Source organism: Schistocerca nitens, chromosome 5 (genome assembly GCF_023898315.1).
Source record: "Schistocerca nitens isolate TAMUIC-IGC-003100 chromosome 5, iqSchNite1.1, whole genome shotgun sequence".
NCBI lineage: Eukaryota > Metazoa > Arthropoda > Insecta > Orthoptera > Acrididae > Schistocerca > Schistocerca nitens.
This window is the reverse complement of record NC_064618.1, coordinates 244,158,882-244,174,710: the sequence shown is the minus strand read 5'-3', so window position 1 is coordinate 244,174,710 and position 15,829 is coordinate 244,158,882. Positions and strand designations below refer to the sequence as shown.

The 15,829-nt window shown below is 37.8% G+C and overlaps 1 protein-coding gene across 1 annotated transcript in view; it reads left to right on the top strand.

Moving 5' to 3' along the window:
- LOC126260366 (solute carrier family 15 member 2-like) overlaps window positions 1-15,829 on the top strand; it is a 276,933-nt gene that overhangs the window by 223,579 nt on the left and 37,525 nt on the right. Inside the window, exon 12 of the mRNA XM_049957694.1 lies at window positions 3,280-3,417. Within this exon, the coding sequence (XP_049813651.1) occupies window positions 3,280-3,417 (138 nt within the window). The remainder of the gene's footprint in view (window positions 1-3,279; window positions 3,418-15,829) is intronic.

Here is a 15,829-nt window from a genome sequence, read left to right as displayed (position 1 = left end):
ATGTGTTTCTGCGTACTATGTGTGTGATGTTGAGGTCCTCCTGTGACCAACAAAATGTTGAGTGAACGTGCATGGAACTAGCTCAGACCTCAACTCTGTTGCAGTGTCAGCATATGGGATATCAAGGACCAGTTACAAGAGTTGTGCGCTAACTTGCCTGAGGAGAGGATACAATGGCCTTATGACACCCCTCCAAACTGAATTTGTGCATGCATCCACACAAGAGTGGTTGCAACATCATAGTAATAATTGGCCAACTTCTTCCCAAATCTAATTCAATTTTGTAATCACTGTAATAAGATGACATACCCTTTCGACCTATCATGATGCAATTCGTTTCCTCCTCCCCTTCTATGAGCTTCACTTTTTTTGCCAGGCAGTATGTTTAGTCAATAACATTGCAAACTTAGGCTTATCATACTGTCTGCATTGTGAGGAACTTGTCCATATTTGTTTCCCATAAAGTGATTCATCAAGATTCTTTTGTCATGAATACTAATAGCTGCACTGGTTAAATGACTGAATTGGACATTTGGATTTTCCCTTGTTGGTTCCTTTACTCCCCTCTGAGATGTAATCACGGGCTCTTCTCCCAGATCTTAGTAGAGTCACCTGTGGCAAAGCTACTAAGAGAAGAAAAGCAAGTTCTTAGTTCATATATAAGTAAAAACATGATTATGATCAGTCATTTCATGTTTATGTGCCTATCTGCCATTTAATGCATTCTGTGCATGTTGACTGTTTTTCCTTACTCTGTTGGTTGTATCTGCTACATCTAGCCACAACTATTAGAATCTCTCAGCTATTTAAATCACTCAGAACATAATTCTACTTTTACGAAACAGATGACATCCATTCTATTGCAATGTCTAACTTACTGTAAATCATGTTTATTGTTTTTCCTTTATTAGTTGTAGTACAATGCTGTTTTATTTTTGATTAAAATGAATAAATCCAGAAGAAATTTTTAGTACATTTTTAACCAGTTGTAACAGTGAATCTGAAAAATAACGGACAAGTTGGCATACCTAATTTTGGTGAGAATAAGCTCACCTAATGTTAATAAACAAATGTATTTCAAAATGTGCGTAATATACATATTACTCGTATGACAAATATTGCTGACTGAGAACTTCATGTCCTTATTTGCCATGTTTCTGACAGCTCAGAAGTGAAGACTAACTATGCTTGGAGCTTTAACTATCATCTCTTACTTGTTTTTACAGCCATAATGGCTAAACTGTGACAATAGAGGTAGAGGTAGAGCCAGAGTTCAGTTGCTGATGTTGAAGGGAACCACATTACTGTAATTAAACTGGAAACAGGAGAAGAAGAGAGATCAGATGAATTCTCAGTTAACAGATCTTTGTCTGTATTTTTGTTTACACCCTAATGACTCATTAGAAAATATTGATTTTGATCTCTCCATTGGATGGACTGTTAAGCCTGGCTGGTGAAGTCCTTCTGTCTCCTAATAGAAATAGGTCATATGATGATACCAACTTCCACACTGTTCTTTGTCCAACTTTCAACAACAACAGAAGCATGACACTAAACCACATACATAAATCACATTCAATTAATTTGAACAGTTACAAGCAGGATGCACTAATCAAAACTTGTAGATGTAAAATAATAGTAACAGGAAGTGATGGAATAATTTTAATTCAGTATCTTAAGTACACTATGCAATATGGCTTAATGATAATCATCACTTGAATCTGTAGATATTATCTGCAAGCACTAAATTATAAAAGTATTAAAACTCTACTCATAAAATATATTCTAATATTAAACAGTGCAAATTGTAAGTGAAATGTAGTGCATTTGAACAACTTATAGCCTTACTTTTGTAAATGTTGTGGTATTTACATGTATATGGTATGTGCTTCACATAAGGGACTCTCCACGGTGGGGCCACAATAGTAATACTGGTTGAAATGTACAAAATACTTATATATATTATAGGATTGTAGGGGAAAGGAGGTACAATCATAAAAAAAACTGTTTTAAATCTACCACTTAAGCACTAAAACATAATAAAACATTGTGGCCTACTTTCATTTATGTGTCTCCCAGAATCTCTTGACATTATCTGGCTCTTACCTTGCATTTGCACCATCAAATATTTAGGTATTTGTAGCTTATCTTTGTTTGCATATGCCATTTAGGGTAACTTCACCAACAGTGATTTGGTGCTATCAAATCCAAGTAGTAAGTAACTCACATGTTTTTAAATGACTTTATTTGGAAAACATTAATATTTGGCATTTTCATGATAGATTTATGGATCAGTCTCAAATTCATCAAGGAATACATAGGTATGTGCCTCTGATATTTCAGAGATAGAGGAAAATGTTTGTGTAAAAAAAGAGAAGCTAGCTATATTTTAATGTCCATCAGAACTGAAATAATTAGAGATGGAAAAGTATTTGTGGATGTTACCCATCTTCTTCAGTCTCTTGCTAATGAGTCCTATACTGTTTCGGCTTTTCATTTTGTACACTGTCCTTTGAAAGTTAAGTCATGAATCATTTAAGCATTGAGATAGTATGCATGTTTACCCATGTAGGTCTTTAATTTCATAGGTTAACTTGACACATAACAAAACTGAAATAGAATAGATTGCTACTCACAACATAGAGGAGGTGTTGAGCAGGAGAAAGGCACATTTAAAGTACATTTAAAAGTAGGCTAAACTGTGGAACAAGTCATTCCTCATATGCAGCAACACACACACACACACACACACACACACACACACACACAAACATGTGCCACATTCGGCATCTATCCTATTTCACTGTTGTTATTCCACTCTGGATTTTTCATTGTTTGATTATTTGCACAGCCAGCTTTAATTTTTCATTTTTTTAATGCGTGGTCCTGTATTTTCTCTGTAAGTTTTGGTAATGATCTCTGTTAGAATTTGATTCTTGAGTGCAGATTGATCTGTTGTTTTGTCATGTACCACAGACAACTATCTCAATGAAGATATATAGAGGACACACGCTCATACACCTCAAAACAGATAATTGTCCCCATTTTTGAACATTTAAGCATACCCATCATTGTTGTTTCCTCTTACCATACTGAAGCTATAACGCCACTGCATTTTTTCTCTACTACATTGCACAGCATTACATAAGATGCTATACAATTGCTTTCATTGGAAGTAGACAACAAATTTCCAGACTAGCTTCAAGTGGAGTGCAATTTAGTAATTATGTAGTTTTGACATAATTTACTTGAAACTTAAAACCTGATTTTTGTTTTCAGAATCACCTACATAAGAGGCAGCAATGTGCCTCCAAATTCAGCAGTTGTATTCAAAGGAGGCACTGGCATTCAGGATCTTAATTTCACTCAAGGAGAGACGTTTAGTACTACAGAATTTACAGAGCTTGAAGCAGGAAAGTAAGTTTCTCTTGGCTTATGAAACCAGGCTCACTCTATGTCAAAAATAAATATAACTATCACAAACTAAACTTTAGGCGAACATAGTGACAATCTTGTAGTGAAATTCGGCTTACACAAATAACATCATACTATTTGTCCATCCTGAGGCAGAAAAATACAATGAAAAATTATGACTGTATTAAGCTAAACTCTGCATAAGCTGCACAAATATTCAGTTGGATCATGATAAGATTTCAAAGTGCTGCAAAATTTTGTAACTTGTTACAACTGCAAATATCAGTCACAGAATCAGTCGACCACTACAAATACCAGGCTGTAACAATTTGTAGGGATATAAATTAATGATCACATAGGCTCAGTCATGGTAAAGTAGGTGGCAGCCTTTGGTTTATTGGTAGAATTCTGGGGAAATATAATCAGTCTACATAGGAGATTACATGCAAATCACTTGTGCAAACCATCCTAGAATTTTGCTCAAGTGTTTAGGACCCGTACAAAATAGGACTAACAGGGAATATTGAATGTGTATATAGAAGGGCAGCACAGATTGTCACAGCTGCTGAAATAAGTGAACTAGCAGACACTTGAAGACAAAGCAAACTATCCTGAGAAAGTCAACTTATAAAGTTTCAAAAACCAACTTTAAATGATGTATTTATGAACCTTCAACATATCACTAGCATAGGTACCATGAGGACAAGATGAGATTAATTGCAGCACACACAGTGTCATTTAAACAGTCATTTTTCTCACAGTCTATATGGAAATGGAGTGGGAAGAAGTCATAATACCTGGTACAATAGGAAGTACCCTCTGCCAAGCACTCCACAGTGGTTTGCAAAGTCTGGATGTATGGGTAGAGTTCAACTGCTCATTTCTGATGGCAAGCATGGAGATCTGTAGTATGTCATGTGGTCTGCTATGTGTTTGCATTTTTCTGTTTACTACCATTGTTTTAACAGTAATTAACACATTATTTTTGTTTCAATTTATTTCTGATTAAGTATATGAAGTTGATTCTGTTATGAACTGAGCATTAATCTGTCAGACATGCTGCAGTGATCTGGAGTTACAGTAATATTATTATTATTATTTTGAGATATGGAACAAATAAGTTTCTTTCATGACACAATATGCCTAAGTCTGCAATTTCTACAAACTTTTGACTACAGCCATGAAAGTTTGCACAAAAATTGCTCTATTTGTTCTTTATTTATAACCCATTCATTAGTTCAAAAAAGCTACAGTCTTCCCTGAGTACATGTTAAACACACAACTAATCAGAGATAATTTTTATAACTTCTCTCCTTCTCTTAGTCCCCTCAGTGAAAACATATTTTCATCATTAACCCTATCAATCACACTTGACCCAAAACAAATACTGAAAATACTGCTTCAGTTGTAAAGTTCTTTTATTATGACATGACCGGTTTTGGACTCTTATAAGCCCATCCTTGGGTGTTGTACCAGAAACAGCAAAAGACATGAGATAATTTTCATATGCAGCAACACACATAAAAAACAAAAAAAAAATTCATAAAAAAGTTTTAAAAAACATTTCAAAACCACCTGTTGGGCTAAGTGCTGAGAAACCTCTGTCAATGTAAAAGTGACACCAGACAGTCCTACGAACGACTGCCAGGGTAGGGACATATAAAAATAATACCAGGACACTTACACTTGGTGCTGTGGCCTCTGACCACTGTGGTGGGTGTACTAGGCGCAGTGTGCTACCTGTGAGCACAGAGCAGAGCAACAGATGTGAACGAGGAAGCAAACTGGTAAACCAGAGTGGCGTAAGTGTTGCCATCTACTGACTGATAGAAGAACACAGGGCCACTAGCCCAGCGGTACACAATTTGAATTAGTGGTTTACATTTAAAATGAAGAAAAAACAAACAAAAAAATCATAAAAAGTACATGAAATATGTTAAAACTGCATTATGCACAGTAAAGGAGCATATTGAACAGGTCAGTACAGAACTGTGGTAAAACTTAGTGGAAGCTGCAATATAAAATTATTATATAAACTGTAAAGCACAATGAAACTTTCCTTTTACATGAGTGGTAAACAAGTTTTTAATTTAGTGGGGATATATGAGTGGCAACAGGGAACAACACACTACAGTATCAGTTAAAAGAACATACACACGTGCCACTCCTATTTACAAGCTCTTGTTACTGATCAACAGTGAAAGTAGCGAGACCTTACAGTCTATACTGTCAGAAAGTAATATGCCAATTAATAGCTAGCAGCAATGGCACTAAAAGGACACATTAAAAGTTGGGTCAATTTAAAAGCTGCTAACCAACAATCGACAACTAATCGAGGCTTACGTGAGTAAGGAGGAAGTCATCTAACATTTGGACATATCAGTCACTAGTAACCATTACTAAACAGCCATGAAGAAACTCAAGAAAATATAGACTGATGATGCCAAACAAAGTCGTGCTGCCCAATACAGCTACAGATTCACAGTCCAGGAATTTCTTATGCATCCTATCAGGATTATATTGCTTACATGGTGTCCAGTACCTGTAGTTCTGTTTATTTAAATCCATTATCAGTAAGTTTTTTCACTTCTACTGGTCAGCTGTTAAAAGTTCCAGACAGCACAAGTCAGAGGTTCATCAAGCCACTATATTTCATTTATTTAATTTCTGTATGATGTGCAGTGTGTATGGGTGGAAGTGCAGGGAACAATCTGACATAGCACCAAGGAACATCTGGCAGCAGAATGGTGAGGACGTCAGATGAGTGTTTGACGCGCCTCCTCCACTCACTCCATGGACTGCTGTGTCCTTTATCGCCCTGGATTTTTCTTCTTTGGACAAGCTGTAATAGTCCTGAATTGTTGAACCCCATTTACAAGTGACTTATGATCCAGAACACTATGATATCATTGAAATGGTGGCAAAAGAGTCACAGAACTGTGGTGGGAAACTCATTATTTTTTAAATACTGTTAAACGGGATCATTTTGGATAGTTTTGTGGTTGTTTTCACTGTAACTTGAATAACTTTTGTTAGATTGCATTGTTTGTTATAGAAATGGTATGATATATGTGTAACAAATTAAATATTTTAAAATCAGAAAGTCTGTATGTACCTATACATGCCTGAAGCAGAAGTGCCCAAAATCTCCTCATGTAGTGGTGTCATTTTGGATATGTGTTTTTTAAATCTCTGTCTGAAGTTTCAAATTATACATACAGGGGTGGGGAGTCCAACAAAAATAGACTTTTTTATTTAATTCTACATTCTTCCTATTTCATTTTTGTAACTTTTGAGACAATTTAAGGTTGTCCATCACTATGAATAAGTGGTAATGATTGAGATAATGAATTTTATTTATTAAAGATTAATTTTTATTATGATACCTTGCTTCAGTACTTCTTCTTCCTCCTTATTTAGTATTGGTTGTCCTCCCATTCTTCTCCTGATAAATTGTTCTACATCTGCATCTCCATCTATACTCTGCAAGCCACCATGAGGTGTATGGCAGAGGGCATATGTATGGGACTGTATGAGGCTGGTTTGAAAAACCCTTGGCACAGAATAGAAAAAAAAGTACTTACATCAGTGAAACTTTTTTTTTTTTATTTTTCAATGTAGTCTCCTTGTAGATTAATGCACTTGGTCCAATGATGTTCCAGTACCTTGATCCTGTGACATTCATGTGCTTTATTTCTTCGTTGATAGTCCTCGGTGTCGACGTACTGTGTTGTTGTTACACTGGCTGAAAATTTGGGGGGGGGGGGGGGGGGGGGGTAGTTCAACACCGACTACTAAAATGTAGCCAACAGTTGCACAGTTGAGTTTCACAGTTCTTTACTTTCACTGTTCACAAACCCCCAATATTACACAGTTAATATGGCCAGTTCACTATTGGTTAACTTTTGATAAGCCTCATTAATAGTTTGCAGGCAAATGTAAGCATACTGCTTCAATAGTTTACCTTGAATATCTATGAGCAGTAAAAACATAACCACACAGTTCTTGCACAATAATGCAGTATGTATGGCACTACTGAACAGACCCTGTCATTATTTTAACACATGGCCTATATGTGTTACACTTATTTCACGATTAAGTTGATGCATTGTTGTTGACGTAACCAATACAGGTTTCTCGTCTGAAAATCGGCCATGGAATGACTGTCTTGGGACCAAAAAGCGGGCCTTTATATATCCTCACAATAATAGGCACTGAAACTATACATTGTTCAAAGTTTAATTTACAGAAATTGCAATTAAAACATAGCTCATGCAATTAACTGAATATGTAGAAAAATTATGAGAAGGAAAGTTGCTACTCATCATGTAGCAGAGATTCTGAGTCGCAGATAGGCACAACAAAAAGATTTTCATACTTTCTTTTTGTTGTGCCTATCTGCGACTCAGCATTTCTGCTATATGGTGAGTAGCAACTTTCCTTCTCATAATATTGTTACATTCCAGCCTGTATTTTCCATTGTTTGATATATAGAAAAATTCCTTCTTTTTAACAGTTTCTTCTACTACAAGGGTTAGTTTGAATTATTTGTTTAAATAATGAAATTAACAGATATAGTTATGAAAACAATGCTTTTGACAAATCTGGTAATTATTTTGGAATTAAAGAAGGGCTGACTTTGCTACATGTTTTCAAATAGAGCCAAATAAATACTTAAAGAATGCCAGTGGCTCATCTTCCAAATGTTTATAATTAGTACAGAATTTATATTTGTTTATAAGTCAACAATAGAATCTAAGTCATGGAACAATTACTGATTTCATCCTATAACAAAAGTATTAACTAGGAATAGTCAAAATAAATTAGGAAATTGAGTACATACACAAAACTGAAGATTAGATGGGTATATCACATAACTAATGAGGAGGTATTGAATAGAATTGGGGAGAAGAGGAGTTTGTGGCACAACTTGACTAGAAGAAGGGATCGGTTGGTAGGACATGTTCTGAGGCATCGAGGGATTGCCAGTTTAGTACTGGAGGGCAGCGTGGAGGGTAAAAATCGTAGAGGGAGACCAAGAGATGAATACAATAAGCAGATTCAGAAGGATTTAGGCTGCAGAAGGTACTGGGAGATGAAGGAGCTTGCACAGGATAGAGTAGTATGGAGAGCTGCATCAAACCAGTCTCAGGACTGAAGACCATAACCACAACAACACAAAACTAAGTACAAAATTAGATCTGGTGCTATATTTCTTAAGACTGAGGGCCAACCTTTCTCTTTTATGAAAATGCAGATTATACTCATGTATGTTAATGGTAATTAGTCAAAAATGAAAAAAAAAAATGAATTTAAGGAGGCATATGGCTAAACAAGAGAGGAATTAAAAAGATCCCAACTTGCTTTGTCACAATCCCATCTCGAAAATGAGTTTCCTCCAGGCCAGCAAAATAGTTGTCAACTCTGGCTATCAGTTCTTTGTTTGAAGTGAGTCTTTGTCCACCAAGAAAAATTTTCAGTTTTGGGAAGAGATGGAAGTCTGATGGAGTCATATCAGGTGAATAAAGTGTGTGTGGCAACAATTGATACCTCAGTTCGTGTAATTTTGCCATGGTGATGGCACATGTGTGCGGGCACGCATTGTCTTGATATAAGATGACTTTCTTCCTTGCTAAACCTGGCCTTTTTTCTCATATCTTTTGTTGCAATTTGTCCAGGAGGCTAGCATAGTATTCTCCAGTCATTGTTTGCCCAGTTGGGAGATAATCTACAAACAGAATCCCTTTCACATTGCAGAACACTGATTCCATGACCTTTCCCGCTGAAGGAATTGTCTTTGCTTTCTTTGGTGGCAGAGAATGTGCATGTTTCCACTGCTTTGACTGTTGTTTTGTCTCTGGGGTATAGTAGTGCACTTAAGTTTCGTCTGTGGTCCCAAACTGGTGCAAAAAATCTTGTTCATTTCTCCTAAAACAGGCCAAACATGATTCTGATATGTCCATTTTCATACGTTTTTGATCCAGCATGAAGAGTCACAGCACCCATCTTGCAGATATTTTTTTCATTTCTAATTCTTCAGTTAAAATGTGATATATCCTTTCAGATGACATCTGGCAAGCATGAGCAATTTCACGCACTTTCAGTTGGCAATCCTCCATGACCATTTTGTGCACTTTTGCAATGATTTCTGGAGTAGTGACACACATTAGTTGACCACTGCGCAGATCATCATCTAAGCTCTCCCCACCAAATTTAAATTCATATGTCCACATGGAAACAGTTGAATATGAAGGAGCAGAGTCCCCCAGTGTATTCTGGAAATCAGCAGGAATGTCCTTTGCTTTCATACTTTTGTTTATGAAGTACTTAATCACTGCTCGAATCTTGGTTTTTTCCATCTTTGCAGATCACTACGTGGGAACAACAACAGAGCCACATCACTGCCACAGCTCTCTTCCGAGAACACTGACATGGCACATGTTTACAGGCAACAGTCCAATGAATATCACGTGAACAACTCATTGCGGTAGCGTTGGCCTCTCGTGGTGATTCTGAGAACTTTTCAAACCACCCTCGTAGTATATTTCTAGAGTAATCATTTAAAGCTGGTTATTGAAACTTTGTTAATAGACTTTCTTAGTATAGTTTACACCTACCTTCAGGAGTCTTCCACGTCTGTTCCTTTAGTATCTCTGTGACACTCTACCACAGATTAAACATACCTGTGACCATTCATGCTGCCCATCTCTGTTTACATTCAATACCCTAGTAGCCCTATCTTATACGAGTCCCACGCACTTAAACAACATTCTAAAACTGGTTGCACAAATGATTTGTAAGCTATCTCCTGTGTATACTGACTGCACTTCCCCAGTATTCACCAATAAACCAAAGTCTATCACCTGCGTTACGCACAACTGGACCCATGTGATCATTTGATTTCATATCCCTATGAAGTGATACACTCAGGTATTTGCATGAGTTAGCCAATTCCAACAGTGACTCATTGATATTACAGTCATAGGATAGTATGTTTTTTGTTTTTTGAAGTGCAAAATTGTACATTTCTGAATATTTAGAGCAAGTTGCCAATATCTGCACCACGTTGAAATCTTATCAGTATCTGACTGAATATTTATGCAGCTTCTTTCAGACAGTACTTCATTACAGATAACTGCATCATCTGCAAAAAGCCTGATTTTACTGTTAATACTGTCTGTGAGGACATTAATATACAATGTGAGCAGCAAGGGTCCCAGCACCCTTCTCTGGGCCACACCCAAAGTTACTGCTACATCTGACAATGACTCTCTGTCCAAGATAACATGCTCTGTCACAAATTTCACTTGATGCCTCATATGATCGGACTTTTGACAATGAGCATAGGTGCAGTAATGAGTCAAATGCTTTTTGGAAATCAAGAAATACTGCATCTACCTGGTTTCCTTGATCCAAAGCTTTCAGTATGTCATGTGAGAAAAGTGCGAGCTAGGTTTCACATGATTGATGTTTTCAAAATCCATGTTGGTTAACATTGTGGAGGTCATTCCGTTCAAGATACCTCATTATCTATGAGTTTGGAATATGTTATAAGATTCTACTGGAAAACGATGTCAAGGATACTGGACAGTAGTTTTGTGGATCACTTCTACTACCCTTCTTGTAGACGAGTGTGACTTGCGCATTTTTCCATGAACTGGACACAGTTTTTTGTTTGAGTGATGTATGATAAATTATAGTTAGAAGAGGAGCTAACTCAGGCGCAAATTCAGTATAGAATCTGACAGGGATTCCATTAGGGCCTGGAGCTTTGTTCAATTTTAATTCATTCATTTTTTTTCAGTGGTACAAGGATTAAATCGTGGCAATTCTCCTGGGTTTTCCTTTGTAAAAGAACATTTTAAAACAGAGTTAAGCATTTTAGCTTTTGCTTTGGTACCATCAATTTTAGTTCTTGCCTCATTTCCCAAGGACTGCACACTAACTATGGTGCCACTAACAGTCTTTGCATATGACCAGAATTTCTTTCAGTTCTGTCAAAGATAACTTGATAATATTTGGCTGCGGTAGTCATTAAAGGCCTCACACATTGCTCTCTCGACAGCAAAATGTATTTATTCAGTGTCTCTCTATCTATAGCCCAACACTTTGCTTTGCACCTATCATGCAGTAATCTCTATGTAGGAGAGATGCTGAGTTGTGATAGGCACAACAAAAAGATTCACGCAATTATAGCTTTTGGCCATTAAGGCCTTTGTCAACAAAAGACACACATACACACACGCACACACACACTCACACAAACCCAACTTGCACACACATCTGCAGTCTCAGGCAAATGAAACCACACTGCAAGTAGCAGCACCAGTGCATGATGGGAGTGGCAACTGGGTGGGGGTAAGAAAGAGGCTGGGGCGGGGTGGTTGAGGGATAGTATGGTGGGGGTAGCAGGCAGTGAAGTGAAGTGCTGCAGTTTAAACAGAAGGCAGGAGAGGGGGTGGGGGGGGGGGGGGGGAGTAGCGGTAAGGAGAGAATTAAAAAGAAATTAAAAGACTGGGTGTGGCGATGAAATGATGGCTGTGTAGTGCTAGAATGGGAACAGGGAGGGAGCTGGATGGGTTAGGACAGTGACTAATGAAGGTTGAGGCCAGGAAGCTTACAGGCACGTAGGATGTATTGCAGGGAAAGTTTCCACTTGTGCACTTCAGGAAAACTGGTGTTGATGGGAAGGATCCATATGCCACAGGCTGTGAATTAGTCATTGAAATGGGGGATATCATGTTCGGCAGTGTGTTAAGCAACAGGGTGGTCCACTTGTTTCTTGGCCACAGTTTGTCCCTAGATGGTGACCTCCACCTCAGAGATGGCTACATCAGTACTCTCGTCCATATCAGACCTACTAACTACCAGCAATACTTCCACTTTGACAGCTGCCACCCATTCCATATCAAGAAGTCCCTTCCGTACAGCCTAGCCACCCATGATTGTCACATCTGCAGTGACAAGCAGCCTCTCTTGGAATATACCAAGGGTATCACTGAAGCCTTCTCTGACCGTAATTATCCTCCCATCCTTGTACAAAAACACATCTCCTGTGCCTTATTTTTCTAGTCTCCCATCACCTCCCAAAGTCCCACTGTCCGCCCAGAGAGGAGCATTCCCCTCGTAACTCAGTATCATCCAGGAGGGTTTCAATTACCTCTCGTCATGTCCTGAAATGAGAAATGTCCTGCCCACTATCCTTCCCCCCCTCCTACAGTGATATTCCACCGTCCACCAAACCTACACAATATATTCATCCATCCTTACACAACCCCTCCCAATCCCTTACCTCATGGCTCATACCCCTGTAATAGACCTAGATGCAAGACCTGTCCCATACATCCTCTTATCACCACCTACTCCATGCCGGTCACTAACATCACCTATCCCATCAAAGGCAGGGCTACCTGTGAAACCAGTCATGTGATTTACAAGCTAAGCAACAACCACTGTGCTGCATTCTATGTAGGCATGACAACCAACAAGCTGTCTGCATGAATGGCACCCAGCAAACTGTGGCCAAGAAACAAGTGGATCACCCTGTTGCAGACCATGCTGCCAAACATGATATCTCTCATATCAATGACTGCTTCACAGCATGTGCCATATGGAATCTTCCCACCAACACCAGCTTTTCTGAATTGCACAGGTGGGAACTTTCCTTGCAGAACATCCTATGTTCCTGTAACCCTCCTGGCCTGAACCTTTGTTAGTCACTGTCCTCACCCATCCAGCAGCCTCCCTGTTCCCATTCCAGCACTACACAGCCATAATTTCACCGCCACATCCAGTCTTTTAATTTCTTTTTATTTCTCTCGTTGCCACTATTCCCCACCCCCTCTCCACCTCCTCTCCTGCCCTTTATCTAAACTGCAGCACTTCACTGTCTGCCACCACTACCATACTATCCCTCACCCTCCCTGCCCCAGCCTCCTCCTTACCCCCACCCAGTCGACACTCCCATCATGCATTGGTGCTGCTGCTTGCAGTGTGGTTTCAGTTGCCTGAGGCTGCAGATGTGTACGAGTTGCATTTGTGTGTGTGTGTCTAGTTGACAAAGGCCTTACTGGCCAAAAGCTATAAATGTGTGAATCTTTTTGTTGTGCCTATCGTGACTCAGCATCTCTGCTTTGTGGTGAGTAGCAACTTTCCTTCTCTAATACTGTTATATTCCATGCTGGATTTTCCATTGTCTGATGCAATAATCTCTGTTTCTTTAGAAGTTTCCTTATAGTGACCGTATACCATGGAGGTTCCTTCCCATTATGAACTGTTCTACTGGGTACATATCTTCCAGTGTATGCTCAACTATTCTTTTAAACTTTATCTAGAGTTCCTCTTGATGCTCCTACCCTGTGCTGAAAGTTTGAAGTTCCTCATTGAGATATTACACTACTGATTTTTTGTCTAATCTACTGAACATATACAGTGAAATCTCTGTTTCACATTTTTGTGCAGTCCAGACTTAAAAAATGCAGAATTGAAGAAAATGCAGAATTATGGAAAAATTACCCCCATCCCCACCCCAAAATATTAGCAAAACACATGTAATTGTCATAAATGATTAAAAGTTACAATTGTCTACAATACTTTGTACAAACCTGTCTAAGTGAAGGAAATAAAATACACAGTACAATATTTTATACAATAATATGTGGTAATGGATTTCATCAGTTCTTAAAAAATCACAGAAGTGTAACAGCAAGGAAAAACTCATCAAAAAATTGAAATTGGCATTTGGTTACAAGGTAATCAAGCTATTTTCTGACAAGCAGTGAACACAAATTATGCCTTCAAAGCAAGCATTTGTGAGACATGATCCTTTGTGCTCACCCAGAAGAAAGCAAAAATTGATTAACTTGAAGTAAACCAAAAGCATCACAGCAACTAAGTGGTTAAACAATAAGCATAAATGTGGACATCTGCTTAATGATAAACTTGGTCACCATTGCTGTTATAGTTTAATGCTTTTCTTATGAGCCACACTTCATATGTTTTAAACACTGATGCTTCAAACAATAAAATCTCCAAAATAGGCTAATTGGAAATCATTCTGTCAGAATGTGCAAATATTAGAGTTGTTTGTTATATGAGCACTGGTTTACTGAGGATACAAGTAAAATTCTAAACAGAATAGGGAACTTCAGATTAGCAAGTAGCTTTTGCAGAAGAAATAAGCCACGTGGAGGCTCATGTATACTTCTACACTTCCAGCCATCCTGATTTAGGTTTTCCGTGATTTCCCTAATTCACTCCAGGAAAATGTTGGGATGGTTCCTTTGAAAGGGCACAGCCGACTTCCTTCTGCATCCTTCCCTAATCCAATGAGACCGGTGACCTCGCTGTTTGGTCTCTTCTCCCAAACAACCCAACCCAACCCAGAAACTGTTTTAATTATTTAAATGAAGAATGTATGTGTGAGAGCCGTTGTGTAGAAATAGTGGACTCACTAGCAAATGTTATAATAATCTCAATATACAGAATTCCAGGGACATCAACAACAGAACTATTCTCATCTAAGCTTCAAATTATGCTAGAGGACCTTTGTAGAGCAAAAATTGTACTAGCTGCTGATTTTAATATTCATATCACATGTGATAGTAGCTACTCTTCAAGATCATTAACTTAGTAAAGAAATATGGTTTTAAATTGAATTTCTTTGAATCTACCAGAGAGAATGGGCAATCAGCAACATGTATTGACAATGTTCTAACTAATTATGTATATGAAGATGTGTATAAATTTTGTCTAGATCTGGGTATTTCAGATCATTGTGCAATGTTCACTGAGCTGCCACAGACAGACAGGAACATTTCATGTATGAGAACCCATATGAGCAGGAAGAAAACATGGCCTTTTGATCATTGTAGCTCAAGTGATGAAAACTTTGAGAAATTCCTAGATAGTTTTCTTGGTGTCTTTAATGAAATGTTTCCACCTAGACTCTGCAACAATAAAATAACAAATAAATTAAAGTGGATTACCCAGAGCATAAAAATTTCCAGTGTAAGGAAAAGGCAACTGCACAAAGAACTAAAATATAATAAAGATATTAATTTCATTACATGTGTTAGACTCTTTAAAACCATATTTTAAAAAGTTGTCAGGCCAGCAAAACAACTGGCAAATAACAGGCTAATTTTGAATCACAATAATAAGACAAAGGCTGTGTGGCCAATCATTAAATCTGAGTTAGGTGTTAAAGCCTGTAACCAAGAAATTTCAAAAATTGACATTAAGTCCAGCTCAAATATCAGAGTACTTTAATGAATTCTTTATAAATGTAGCAAAGTCTGATGTATGTGTAACAGATTATCACAACAAAATAAATCCATTTGGCTTAGGTGAACACTCTGAACACTTTACAAAATTCTTAAAAGTTTCTATGGTGGATGTAGAAAATGCTATACTA